Source organism: Rhamphochromis longiceps, linkage group LG5 (assembly GCF_057381845.1).
Source record: "Rhamphochromis longiceps isolate RC_006_pf linkage group LG5, R_longiceps_female_GT1.1, whole genome shotgun sequence".
Classification (NCBI taxonomy): Eukaryota; Metazoa; Chordata; class Actinopteri; order Cichliformes; family Cichlidae; genus Rhamphochromis; species Rhamphochromis longiceps.
The window spans coordinates 9,091,528-9,105,254 of NC_140561.1; the positions used below are offsets into that span (position 1 = coordinate 9,091,528).

The following is a 13,727-nucleotide window of genomic DNA, read 5'->3' on the forward strand; positions in this document are numbered from 1 at the left end:
TGACTCTGTGTACAGGTGTGCTTTATATACATAACAACTTGGGATCAGAAATATATGGGATTAACTGTGCCACATGGGCACACAGCCACTCTGTGGAAAACAGAATAATGACTAGCTTATTTCATTCAATGAATGCAAATCAGTTTATAGCTTTTATGGACTGTGCTTTCTCTGGATGTATGTCTGGTACTCTGCCTCTCTTCATTAAAATGAAAGACTGTTCCTATCTTCAAAAGTCAGAAAACTTACAAATTCAGGGATCAAATAATTATTCCTTCCACTGTATGTTTGAAATTGATTTGGATTTTACTGGATCCACCATGTTTGTGACAGATACAGACGTGGTGTATTTTCATCAAACACAAAGCAAAAAAGCTAACCATCATATGTATACATACCCCTCCAATCATCTCAAAGTGCTCCTGTCTGTTGAAGTCGATAGCTTTGCCGTTGAAAAACCACTTGAAGATGGGGCTCAGGGACGAATCACTAGACACCTCACAGGGCAACACGATGCTCTGTCCCACGCTGGCATCCAAGCTCAAGGGTGGAACTATGATCTTTGTGGGCTCTTGGGGAGAAAAACACATTGACTTGTTACTATATGCAGCACGGTGTCGCTATCAGCCAAATGAATAAGGTAATGAAGCTTATTTTGCCCAGAATCACGAGACAGATTTTGGTCTAGCAGTGTAATTAAGCGACCTTAAATAACTTCACTTAAAAAGCAAAAGCTGCCCATAACTCAGTAATGAATAATTAAAGACGCTGCAATCACAGTGTCAACTAGAAAGAAATAAAATGACTCTCTCACTCCCGTTCTCCATAATAATCATCATTTAACAACCCCAAATCTGAAAATGCTACAGGAGCTCTTTTTAAATTAAATGAAAATATTCTTCACTCACAGCTATAGACGTCAGTGGTTTGCCCCACTCTGCTACATGAACAATAACTCAGAGCTGACAAAACCTCGGATGACTTATATGTCTGTCAGAGCGGCAGGAACATAAAACGGCTATATATTTCATTATCCATTTCATGCTTGAGCTACTATTTTTTTCCCTCTAACAAAAGTTTAAACCCTCGGCTTAGAAGGTACACTAAAAAAAGAAAAAATGGAAAAGAATACCTTTTACCACCAGTGTCCCTGTGCTGCTGGAAGTACCAAAACGGTTTCTGGCCACACATGTGTACCTGCCTCCATCCGATTTGGAGATATTGGTGATACGAAGAGTTCCATCCTCCATGATGGTCCGTCTGAGGAGAGAGAGACAAAACTGAAATAACCCACTTCTTTATGACTTCTTTAGTAATTAACTGAATGAACAATGATGTCAGGAATCAAAGGGACCAGCTCTGGCTGTGATAAGATTTCATTTCTCAAACCATTTGAACTTTCTCTCTTTTATCTTTCTCCATTTAATTCTTTTTGAATGAAGGCTTTAGAATCTATTCCAAAAATCTATTTGCACGCTTCAAAAGATAACAATTATCTTAGCTGAAGCAGAACAGATTTGCTGTAGGGTCAGCACAGTATTGACAGCACAATAGCTTAAATGCACATATTAATTGGACACACAACAGGCCACCGGGGCCGGGCGGGACAGTGATAGGGCGAGGGGAGCAGCGCTGTAGAGAGGGATCTTTACCTGCAGCCTTATCGCTCTACAACATGCGGCGATTATATCAACATGCTATAAGCCATTTCTGAAATGCAATAATATGGTGATATACAAGAATCACACCTTGAAAAAAGCATTAGGCTGGCAGTCTGATTAGAGAGCGAGACAAAAACATGAGTAAAACAACAGCTACACAGAGGAATGATGGCCTTGTTGTAAGAGCGAAACAGCTGGTGACTTACTTTTGTGAACTACATTTTCCTTTGATACAGGAGCTCTCTGTGGTCAATAAAGGTGGGGCTTCTTTTGGGGACTGTGATTGGGGAATTATTACATTTAAAAAAAAGAAAAACAGATATATATATATTTAATATGTCATATAAAATCATATGTAGTACTGTGCAGATGCCTTGAACTGACCCCCATTTTATTTTTATTTCACCAGGAAAATTGGAACTAGATGCATGAATTATTGGCATAAGTGTAGGCATAGTACACTGAAATACAATATATAAGGCAAAAAGAGTTTGTTCAATTCTCATAAGGCTCAAAGTCAATATTTGGTATGAGACCTTTTATTATTTCACACAAGCTGAACTCTCTTAGGCAAGACTATTCCTTAAATAGTCTTCTGGAATAGCTCTCTGGGTTTCTTGAAGAACATTCAAAGTTTTTTAGACCTCTTTTTGTCCCATTTTCTGTCCCACACTGCTTCAGTAATGTCCAGGACAGGGCTCTGGACTTTTTGTGTTTTTACTGCATTGGCAGTGTGTTTGGGATCATTGCCAATTAAAGTTTTCAAGATCAAGAAATATTCAAGGACTATTCAAGACAAGGTGTCCAACACCGCTGGCTGAAATATGGCTCCAATCCATGACAGAGCCTCCACCATGTTGTACACATGGCTGTAGGCACTCACTGTTCTCTGTCTCTCTTCTGGCTTCCTCTGTTTGAACCAACAGGGCAGGGATAGGGCAGAAGGTAGAGTGGTGCCCCCATGATCAGAAGGTCGGGGTTTGAATCCACTGAACGGCTACCCTGAGGTACCCCTGAGCAAGGTACCGTCCCTACACACTGCTCCCCGGGTGCTGGATTGGTGGCTGCCCACTGCTTCACTGAGTGAATGGGTTAAATGCAGAGAGGACTTTCCCCATGTGGATCAATAAAGTATACATACATACACATACAACAATTTCAAATTTGGATTCCTCCCTCCACAAGACCTGTTACTGCTAATTTTGATGAACCTCAGCCTTTTTTCCCCATTTCTGTTGCTTAAAAATGGCTTCTTGACAGCCACTGAGAACGTTTCTCATGAGGCTTCAGCAAACATATATAGGTGAAGAGCCAAATGCATCTCTCAGATCCTGTGTCAGGATACTATAGATACTATTCACTTGCCACATCTTGTTCTTTCTCTTGTCCAGTTTCCACAAATCTTTACAAGTTACTTTGAAAAAGTAATTAATTACAGTTACTAGTTACTTCTTCAAAAAAGTAACTGAGTTAGTAACTGAGTTACAAGATTCTAAAAGTAATTAATTACTTGAAAAGCAACTATTTCATTACTTTAAAAAAACGTTTAACCCTCTGGGCTCCAGGGTATAATTGGCCATTTTTAACCACTTTTGATGTTTTCTCCACATTTCACCTTTAAAAACTATTTACTTTGCCTTGTTTGGTATCATCCTTTTCAGCACAACCACACGTGTCTGAATTTACAGTTATGTTTTCATTTTGACATACTGTATTAACACAATTGATCTAAAATCAGACAAAAACATAAAATCCAAGTAGAAAACGTTATAATTTTTGACAATCACAAACATGTTTATTGAATCATATTTCATAACTTTAAATGCAAATATAAATGGTCAATTTTAAAATCATATGCACAAATTTTGCAAACAACAAAGTTATTTGCGGCTATTTACCTTTTACCCTCTATTTTTATAACCATTTCAAACTATTTATATAACAATCAGGTGTTCTGCATTCAATATGTACATACTCGCTCTCTCTCTCTTTTTCTGCTGTCTCTCTCGCTCTCTCTCTCTCGCCGTCACTTCTAAAACTTGCCCCTCTTCCTAAACAACCAAATGTCATGTTGCCATATCATTTTTGATTGGTCGACATGGTGCATTTTTCCACCAACAGGAAAGAGCGTTTTTTTGTTTTGTATTTTTTAAATTTTTTGCTCATAAGCAGAGAGTGCTCGCTGCACTGTCCTTAGATGTTAGACGAGACAAAACTATTGAGGAAAAAATGCCGCATATATATTGTTTATCATCTACATCATGGTTTTACGTGGCCTATCAACACAATTTAAAAACTGGTATATATCACCTTGTTGCTTTGTCATCGTGAAGTGGTCATGTGATTGGCTTACCGTGACTACTTTATTCTTCCTCAATCAAACAGCAGCACTCATGCCATTGTTTTGCCCCCTTAGCTCCAGGTGTTGTGCCAAAAAGTGATCGTGATTGCCGTCCGCCGGAGCGAGCGCAGCTGCTTAAAGCTCTAGCGCCCAGATTACTTACAGCTAGGGATGGGTATCGTTTAGGTTTTGTCCGATACCGGTGCCAAACTACGTACTTTTGAAACAGTGCTCGAACCGGTGCTTAAAGAATGGAGAGCACAAACTTTGTCCAAAAACCTCTTATGTTTTTATTTTTAGCAGTCTCCTTTTTTCTGCAAAATGATAAGAACCGTCCAGCCCCCCGCACGGGGCGATCCGTGCTAACTCACTAATGGAGATTTACCACGCCGGCAGTAGATGTGCTCGGTGTGAGGTCTTGCAGCGAGCTATCAAATACGGTGCATTTCTCGGCTTTTAAAAAAACACTATGCGTCGCCAGGTGTTTCATCAGATTTGAGGTGTTACCTCTTTTGCACAGTATCAACTTAACCTCTTAAGCCCCAAAGGGGTTTCTTAGTTTCCTGCTCGAAAATGCAATGCCCAAATTTTATTGATTATTTCTCTGCAATTACAAACTCTGTGCTTACAATCTTGGTATCAAAATAAAGCTAACACTTGTGAAATTTCATCAGAGGTGTAAATATTGAAGCAGATATTACTGTGTCAAAGTTACTGAGAACACAGAAACACAGAAAAAGTAAGTAGATTTTATCCTCGCCTATTTATTTTTTTTAGCATATGCCTCAGTTCACATTTCATTACAGAAATTTAGTAACCAACATATAAACATCAACTGTGCAAAGATTTATGTTTGTAAAGTGAAACAGTGAAAAATTACAGCACTGTCAATACATGAATATCCAGACGTTGTACAAAAATGTCCAATTTTGGCACACAATTGGACACCATGCCAGTTGAACTTTTTAGGTATTTAAGAGCAGAAATAAATTAATTTTATTAAGATGCCTAAAAGATTTTTTTTTTAAAAAATACATTTTTGAAGAATTAACCACACATTTACATGGTAATGACCCTTTTCTGCTGTGCGCATGGAGCGCTTCGCCTTGGGCATTTTTCATCTGTAGCTCTGCTCTAAAAGAACGTACGTACCTGGGCCCGCCTACTATCCTTGGAAAGGTAAAATGATTGGCTAGAATCCAAAGTGTATGAACCAAAGCACCGAAATGTGCGCTACTTTTCGTTCTGGTTACTACCGTTTATGTCAGAACCAGTGCCATTACCGGTACTCATCCCTACTTACAGCTACTTCCCTGCGACTGATATAAGATACCGTAATCTGAACACAGCTTCAACCGTCTGTTAGTTGAAAAAAAGTAACGTGACAGCACCGCATTTTCTTGTTAGTAACGGTAACGGCGTTGCAACGATAGGAATAGTAATTAGTTAGATTACTCGTTACTGAAATAAGTAACGCTGTTAGTAACGCCGTTACTTGTAACCAACATTCTGGCCAATAGCTCTTTGGGAATCACCTTTTTGGTGAGAAACACAGTATTATGCCTGTCAGACTCAAGGAGCAAATGATGTGTTTGCAACAGCCTGCCAGTGACTAAGTGCCTAAATATACTGTTATTTAAAACTATCTCATGGCTAAGTTATCTGTCATGTGCAGACACAACACCGGTTAGTCTATGAGTAGGATGTCTTTTTTATGTTTGAGTGATTCATGGGCTAGTGTTACAAGTGGCCTGACCAAAAAAAAAGATTATATCGGCATGATGAATTTTAGAGTCTGCAGGTATTTCTTCCCAAGAGCTGACAAGGTAGGATAACCTGTATTTTGCCTGAAAGGGGAAATCGAGGCCAAATAAGCTCATTGCGCTAATTGCTTCAAGAGTGCGTAATAGCTGAAGATGATTCAGCTGAGTATATAAACATTTTTATCTGCTCGATCTTCTCTGCTCACTCGTGGGGGAAAGGCTCAGAAACATTTTAATAAGAAAATCAACCTTTAACGATAAAATGAGTGGATGAAAAAATAAATATTTTCAGGTTGTTCAGACTGACATTAATATACAACTTTGCTTATACTACTTTACGTTACGCCCTGGAATTTTATTTTGCCACCTCGGTTGATAACAGAGAAGTCGGAAATCACAGAAACACACGCATAAATGAGGCAGATAATGCTCTCCTGTTGTGACCTTTGGATTCAGTAAATCAAACAAATGCTGTGAGCAGCCAGCTCAAAAAAATCAAACAATTTCATATTGGCTTCCAAGAATAAATATGTATTTGCTCGGGCCAAGCTAAGACCCAGGGAGCATGTCTGACACAGGGTGCTTTGCGCTGATTTATTGACAAAAATATCAAACACTGAGTGATGGAGGCACACTGAGAACATGACCCGAGGAGCAATGAGCTGCAAAAACAAATAGAAACGTAAAGAACTATCTACTTTGTAGACAAACTGCGTTCCAAGCTGTGAATTTCTATTCTTGTTCAAATGTGCTGCCTGGGTAATTTTTCTCCCTTTCCTCAAGACTGGCCGATGGAAAATATGATAAATAATCAATCCCACTGGTCGCATGTTGAGGCAGGTCTGCAGAGCTAAGGAAAGCCTATGGAAATGTGGTTGTACATAATGATTGGAGCGGGAGCAGGGGGGAAAGAAAGAGGAAGCATGTGATAATCGACATGAAAATGAAATCTAAAAATATAGTCGCTCTGTGAAATAAACAGCACTTCGGTCAGATTTACTTTTTAGCATCTAGAATGTTCTTCTTGATAGAAACAGACAATTGGATACTCAAACCAATGTACTTTGACTTTCAAATATCTCGCACTTTGTTTTTGATGTGGTATAATATAAAGGAAATGTATTAACAATCCATTGCTGGTTTCTTGGAATACTAATAATCCAAGGAGAATGGACAGCTCTTCTAAGATACACTGTTTTTGTGCCTTCAGGGCTGCAACAGCTTGTCACTGAAGAACTGCTGTTATGCCCTTGACAGGAGTTACTTGTAAGTATTGGCTTGTGGTTTGTACCTTACAGAGACCAGTCTATAACCTGAGGTGACAACGTTTGTACCTTAAACAGTACAAAAATGGACCATTAAAAAAAGGTGCAAAGCTGGTTCCAAGGGCACCATTCATTTCTTTTCTATATTATTATTATTTGTAGTAGTGTTAGCAGTAGTAGTATCATAGGAGTGGACAAAGATCCTAGGAGAATTTGAACCCAGGACTTTCCAAAGGCAACACAAGACAGATACATACACAACGTATTGAATGCTTTTCCTGTTGTATTAACCTTCCTGCCTTCTTGGGACCTTTTTGTGCCACTGCTATGTATTAAATGGCTGCCATTTCCACTGTGTTCAGTGGAATATAACCAAACTTGCCACAGGATAGTTTTTACCTGTCAATGTTAATATTCCAGTGTGAATTCCTTAAATCAGCCTAAAATGGCTGAGCAGCAGAAATCCCCACACCCATCACCCTGGGGACCATTTTCTGCCCATTGACTTCCATTATAAACGCTATTTTTCAACCCCAAATTATCATCATATGATTTTATTTTTTCTTCTTTTCTTGGATGTCAATGAAGACTCAGGGCCTTGAAGTTTTAATTTTTAAATTGCAAAAAAAATGCAAAAAAAATAATGGCAGGTCAAAATGTATGTTGGTGCCAATCTTTGGTCCATCTAAAGGCCTACTTATAATGACAATCACATATTACTTCAACTGGTTTTTTGTGGAAATATTTAGTTTCGTTTTTTGGTTTTTGGGGCTTATAACACAGGGCGCTCATGTAATAACACTGGGATTTGAAGGGTTAAAGCAACGAAAATATAATTAAAACTTTACATGAATATTTCAGGGAGAAGTAGTTTTACAAGGTTGGCTAATTTAAAGTGGAATAAAATATGGATATATGGTCTTTTTATGGCGTGGCTGAGAATGGTCCCTAGGGTGATGGGTGTGAGTTTTTTAAAGGATGGCAGGAGGGTTAAGAAGGAAATAGTGAAATGAGAAAAATAAAAGAGTAGATTTAATATCTTTTTTTATATTTCACTGAACACTGCGTGAAAAGTTAGATCAGACTGACGAAATGCGCTAGAAGAAAATGCACCAGTATGTGTCTTTTTTGGGATCTACATTTTGAACTTCGAAAGTACAAATAATCACATTGAGGACCCTGAGGAAGGTTTCCAGTCAAGTAAGTTAATTGCATTTTCATTTTCTATTTATAACCATAGGAATGTATAACTTGCATGTTTTTAATTTCTTATTTTATTTTCTAATTAAAATGTAAACATTAAAATGAGTGAACTGTGTCCATACTTTTTTTTTCTTCAAATCTACTGGCAGCTAGTTTAAGTATAAAATACTGTTTTCATGGAGAGAACTTATCTAAATGAATTCCTTTCAAACCTGTAAGGTTCATCGTAGGCAGTTTCATTCTGTAAAGAAAGCTGACGTACAGTGTGCCATGAATACTGCTACTGAACCTATTAAAGGCAATAAATTTACAATTTTCAGTTTTCCAATGAAGCCAAATGTAAGAAATTTATGCTACATTTTCCTCAATCAATTCAATCGATTACCAAATTTCACAGTTATTAAACTGAGAGAAACCAAGTGAGACTTCTACTGCCACAAAAATCAGTTCAACAATAAACATGTGCATTGGGTTAAGACTGTGAAAGGCCTCAACAAAGAGCATTTCAAATTGTTTTTTAATGGTTAAAGCCATCTTAAAGTTGATCCCGAGAAGTATTAAATTTGCGGTGGTGAGTTGTTAAGTTGTTGATGTAAGGTTATTTAGTATTAAAAAGCATGAGCCCACTAACTAAGGAAGAATATTTTGAAGCATGTATAAATGGGAATCCTACAGTCTTGTGCCTGTAGGTGGGGTCTTTGGGGTTAGCTTACAACCCACCAATTAAAATTTCCACAGATGAAGAGACCGCTTTTTGTGATGCCGTGTGCATGAGTGACGTTAGCAATAACAAGGACAATAATAAAAAAGGAAATGACCTTTCGAGAAAGCCCTCCACCTGTGAAGCTTTCACTTGTAGCACATATGTCATTTCTAGTGAAAAAGCAGGCAGAGCAGTCAGAATTCTCTGAAAATTCTAAAAGTCCTTGATTTAAAAGGGGAGAGGGAAAATGTAGGCTCTAGTTTTAAGCCAGGGACCATGTTTCCCCCCCCCCCCCCCGGGAAAAAGAACAATCTCGAGCTGCATGAATCACAGACACGTCTCACACTTTTGAAATACAACAAGTGCCCTTGTACCTATCACCATGCTGATTAAAACTCAACATCTTTATTTTTATATGACCAAAACTGTAAACTACAGGGTGAATAAAAAGTCTTATTTCACTATGAGCGCTACTGCTGTAAAACCTTTTCAGCAACTGAAGGCAAATTATGCTGCATCCCTTTTAATCATAGCTGGTCTTTCAGAGATGGTGCCACACTTTGTAAAACCATCCATAATATATATTATAAGGGATCGTGGTGAAGCCCCTCATGGTATCAGCTGTTATGAAGAAAACTGTTTTAGCTCCATTCCACCCGCATATAAACCAAATGTCTTCTGATTGGCTGTTTTTCACAAGCAAAAGGTTTGAACTACAGGTGGGTGCTCTGTGCTCACAGACGGAGCTGTGTGCCCTACATGACCTTCTCAGAAATATTTCTAATATATATGATTGACATCACAGAGAGTAACGAGCACAGCTTGGGGGCAGAGCACTCATTGGTCTGTTGGAATTACACATACGATAACCTCATTATTTAATATTTTAGGCCTGTTTTAATATGAGCATCTTTCACTGTAAAAGTATAAAGATGACAGAAAGTAAGGAAACGGATAACAGGTCTCCTTTAATAACACCTGTGATAGTAAAAAAATACAGAACAAAATCCAATGTATATCGACCTGTAAGACAATCTAAACAAACTAAACAAGCATGAAAAGTAGTCAGACTGCTAGAATGACAATGAGATCAAATCAGGGTTCAAAACTCGAACCAACAATAATCAAAAAGTTCAAATGCGAGAATAACAGTAAAAGCTAAACAGGAACCCAAACTCAAATAAATTTACAAAGAATTGCAAAAATTACCACAACACATAGGACCATGATACTAGAAGCTGGCTACTGAGATTTATTATATATTAGGGCTGCCACAAACGATTATTTTGATAGTCGACCAGTCACCGATTATTTTTGCGATTAGTCGACTAATCAGATCATGCATCCATTGGACATAAAACGTACAGCTTATTGCACCAACATGCATCTGCTCTTATATAACTATCATTAGCTTACAGCTTTAAGTGTTTCAGGTATGTGCTAACTAAAAATAAAGGCAAGATGATAGTTTATTAAATTTTAATGAAATCTGCAGGTTGTTTAAGTGAAGTTTAATAAACTCCTTGCTATCTATAATATAACGGGACACCGGAGTATATTCTTGAGCATCTCACACTTCTGATAATCAGTTGTCTGCTTGATGTTTATTCAACTGTGTAAAACTATAACTTTAATCTCAGCCAAACCGATTTACCCAGGAACAAATAAAATACTAAAAAAAGCCAAACAATAACATTTTTAAGTTATCTAAGTGACTTATATATCATGTTTAACCTGAGTAGCGAAAGGTTTGAAAATTATTTGCTGGGAGTCCGGTGTTCTCACCGGCTCTAGTGAGCCTTGCCCCCGGTTAGCTAACGAGCTAGTGGGTAACAGACGTCTCCGAAAACGTCGGAGCGCTTTTGCAAATATGTGGTGTCTTGATAAACTGAGCAGATATTTGAGGTTTACACAGCTACATTATATGTTAAACGTTTATTTTGTGACCCAGAAAGAATAATAAGAGTAACATTAAAACTAACTAGCTGCCGCCATTATTGACAACTGCGCTAGGCCGCGCTATGAATTCTGGGACACTGCTTCTTCTTCTTCGGGGTTTAACGGCAGCTGGCATCCTTGTACGTGCAGTGCTGCCATCTTCTGTTTCAGTCCGTTATTACACTCTTAAATCCTGCTACTTATCCCTGCATCTTTTGGGATCTTACAAAGCTTCAAACGACGCATGACTGTTAAATCAGTCGTCGACGATTTTGATAGTCGACGTAATCGTGACTAGTCGACTAATCGTGGCAGCCCTATTATATATTAATTTATTCATATTTATAAAGGATAAATGTTAAATCATACTATTTCTCCATACATTATTCTATTTGGTTAAACTGCCAACTTACTTCAATTTTCAAATATCATATTTCTTTTTTATAAAGGTAACAGCACTATAAACATTTTCCCTTTAATAAAAAGGCTGACTAACAGTTGGTAATGCAGCCTCATTGTGACATCAATACAGGAAAGCTTCTGTTCCTTTGATGGCCAATTTTAATGCATTATTACCAAATTTATGACCTCAGAGCTCCACGTTTAGAATACAATTAAAAATTCAACTTACTGCCAAACCTTTTGTTATTTCAAAGCCTCAATTGATGTTAAGGTGTTGTAAGCCACTGAAGCTGTGGTGGCTTTAGGAGGCAAGGCACTAACACAAAATTGAAGCCATTAAGTAATTATACAGTGTGAGACTGACAAGCCTTTTGGACGGTGTTTTACAGAAAAGACATGCTTTCAATTTCAAGTCGGATGATGTATGGGTATGCTGAACAATGGCTCAAAGACGGATAAACCAATGTGCCAATGCTGCTTTTTATTCCCATCAAAAAAACAGAAGGATCCAAAATACTCCAATATTATGTGATTAAGATAACATCATATTGTCAACAGTGGGAGCTGCACTTAGGCGCAGCTCAAAAGTGTGTAAGGAAAGTGATTTTCAGTGATTGTTGACAACTGTTAAACTGCTGTGAAGTTTCCTGGGAAATAATTTGTCTGCCCTTATTGTAGCCTGTCTACCAGTTATCTAGCCATCACTACATGACCTTTCATGTCCCTTTCTTTGACACCCAGCGTTTAATGAAAGCAGACCTCATACTGTGCTTGAACTCTTGCTTGGTTCATCCTGTGTGGATTAGCTTCTGCTGAGGCTGGGTGCAACAGAAAACGGGTTCTTTTAGCTCACAGGTGTCGCCTCAGACCTTCAATCATGACACGGCGCGGCCTGTCATGTCGCCTGAGGTGGCGTTTCACTGAAAGATGGAGTCAGATTGTTTTTCTCTTTGGCTTTCACATGGAAAAAGTCCCAACAGGATCTCTGTTCTACTTTTTTTCCCCGGCTTTGAAGATCTGTAAAACTGCGGCGACACCGGACGCTTTGAAGTTTCAAACAGCTAAATCATACAGTGCTCTCCTTCCTGTGCATTGCAAAACTGATAAGGCTCGGTGTCATGGCCTCCTTGGTACAGGCAGCAAACGGCAGCAGTGTCAGCAGAAAACCAACATCCATATCCGAGGGAATAAGGTGTCTATCTAAAAAAAAACACATTCTTTGACCAACGAGGAAGTTTTATGCAACACTGATTCCAAAGTCCCCTTGAGCCAAGGCATAAATAACAATCGGTACTGGAAATTAATGCCTTCAGTGGGTTGTGCAGCGGTGCTTATAATACCCTACCTCTCACTGTCCTTCAGGTGCATCCCCCCCTCTCTCCACCAGGAGATTGTGGCCCTGGGAGAAGCGTGGGGGCGACACTCTAACACCACCTCACCCCCCCTCTGGATCACCGTGGACTTCTTCACGGGGCGCCGGGTGAAGTCAGGCGGCGAGGCTGAGGAAGAGACCCGTGTTGATGCAGTTTGTCTCGCTTTGTCAAGGTGCAACAGCTGTGCATCAGCCAAAATGTCAAGAGCATCACCAGCAATTACGGAAATTATATGTCACCACCAGAGCTGGCTCATTGTAGGAAATAATTATGGAAATGAATGTGCAAGGCTCAGTGAGGTGCTAGTTTAGCTGGTTTCTACTTATTTATTCACTTTCAAATAGGGAGCATTTTAATTCCAGTGACAGCAAGATGTACAGACAGCATATCTTTGCCTTGCCTCTTGTTCAGTCCATTGTAAATGAAACAGGGCAAACACGACTGCTTACCTACAACCTTGAGCTCAGCACTGGCATACACAGATCCATGCTCATTCTCTGCCACACACTGATACATCCCAGAGTCTGACAGACTAATCTTGGGTATGGTCAGTCTGCCTGCTTCCAAATGGATCCTCTCCTGAACAATAAAAAAAATTGAAAGAAAATGTCAATTATCCTTATTAATGATTTTGAAACATGCAGTACTCGTACTCACTCACACATCTTACCTCTGCTTTTAGTGACTGACCATTCTTCAACCATCTGTACGTAGGCATAGGTTTGCCAATGGCTTTACATTCCCACTGCAGGTTAGCATCGATGGCCATATGGGCATCTTTCAGTGTCTGGACCCACTGTAGATGTTCAGCACCTGCAGAAAGACAAATGGTTATGAATATATCCTATGAATTCAAAAATTAATTGCATATATTCGTAAAAGTGTCGCTCTACAAAAATCAATCCCGATGTGACAAATATGGTAATTTCCCAGTGAAACTCAGGAATTAAGAGTAAGAGAGAAAGAGATTATTTTAAATGAAGAACTACTGCCAAACAACGTTTTTGGGAAGACAAAATCCCGTTTGATTACTCATTCTAAGTCATTCACGTGATTGTAGTGAAGGAGAAGGCATACT

At 38.8% G+C, this 13,727-nt stretch overlaps 1 protein-coding gene across 1 annotated transcript in view; it reads right to left on the bottom strand.

Moving 5' to 3' along the window:
* Window positions 1–13,727, bottom strand: part of cntn6 (contactin 6) — a 145,312-nt gene that overhangs the window by 34,702 nt on the left and 96,883 nt on the right. Inside the window, exons 10-14 of the mRNA XM_085405652.1 lie at window positions 13,320–13,462; window positions 13,099–13,228; window positions 12,622–12,775; window positions 1,133–1,260; window positions 399–571 (exon numbers count right to left, since the gene is read on the bottom strand). Coding sequence (XP_085261778.1) covers window positions 399–571; window positions 1,133–1,260; window positions 12,622–12,775; window positions 13,099–13,228; window positions 13,320–13,462 — 728 coding nt within the window. The remainder of the gene's footprint in view (window positions 1–398; window positions 572–1,132; window positions 1,261–12,621; window positions 12,776–13,098; window positions 13,229–13,319; window positions 13,463–13,727) is intronic.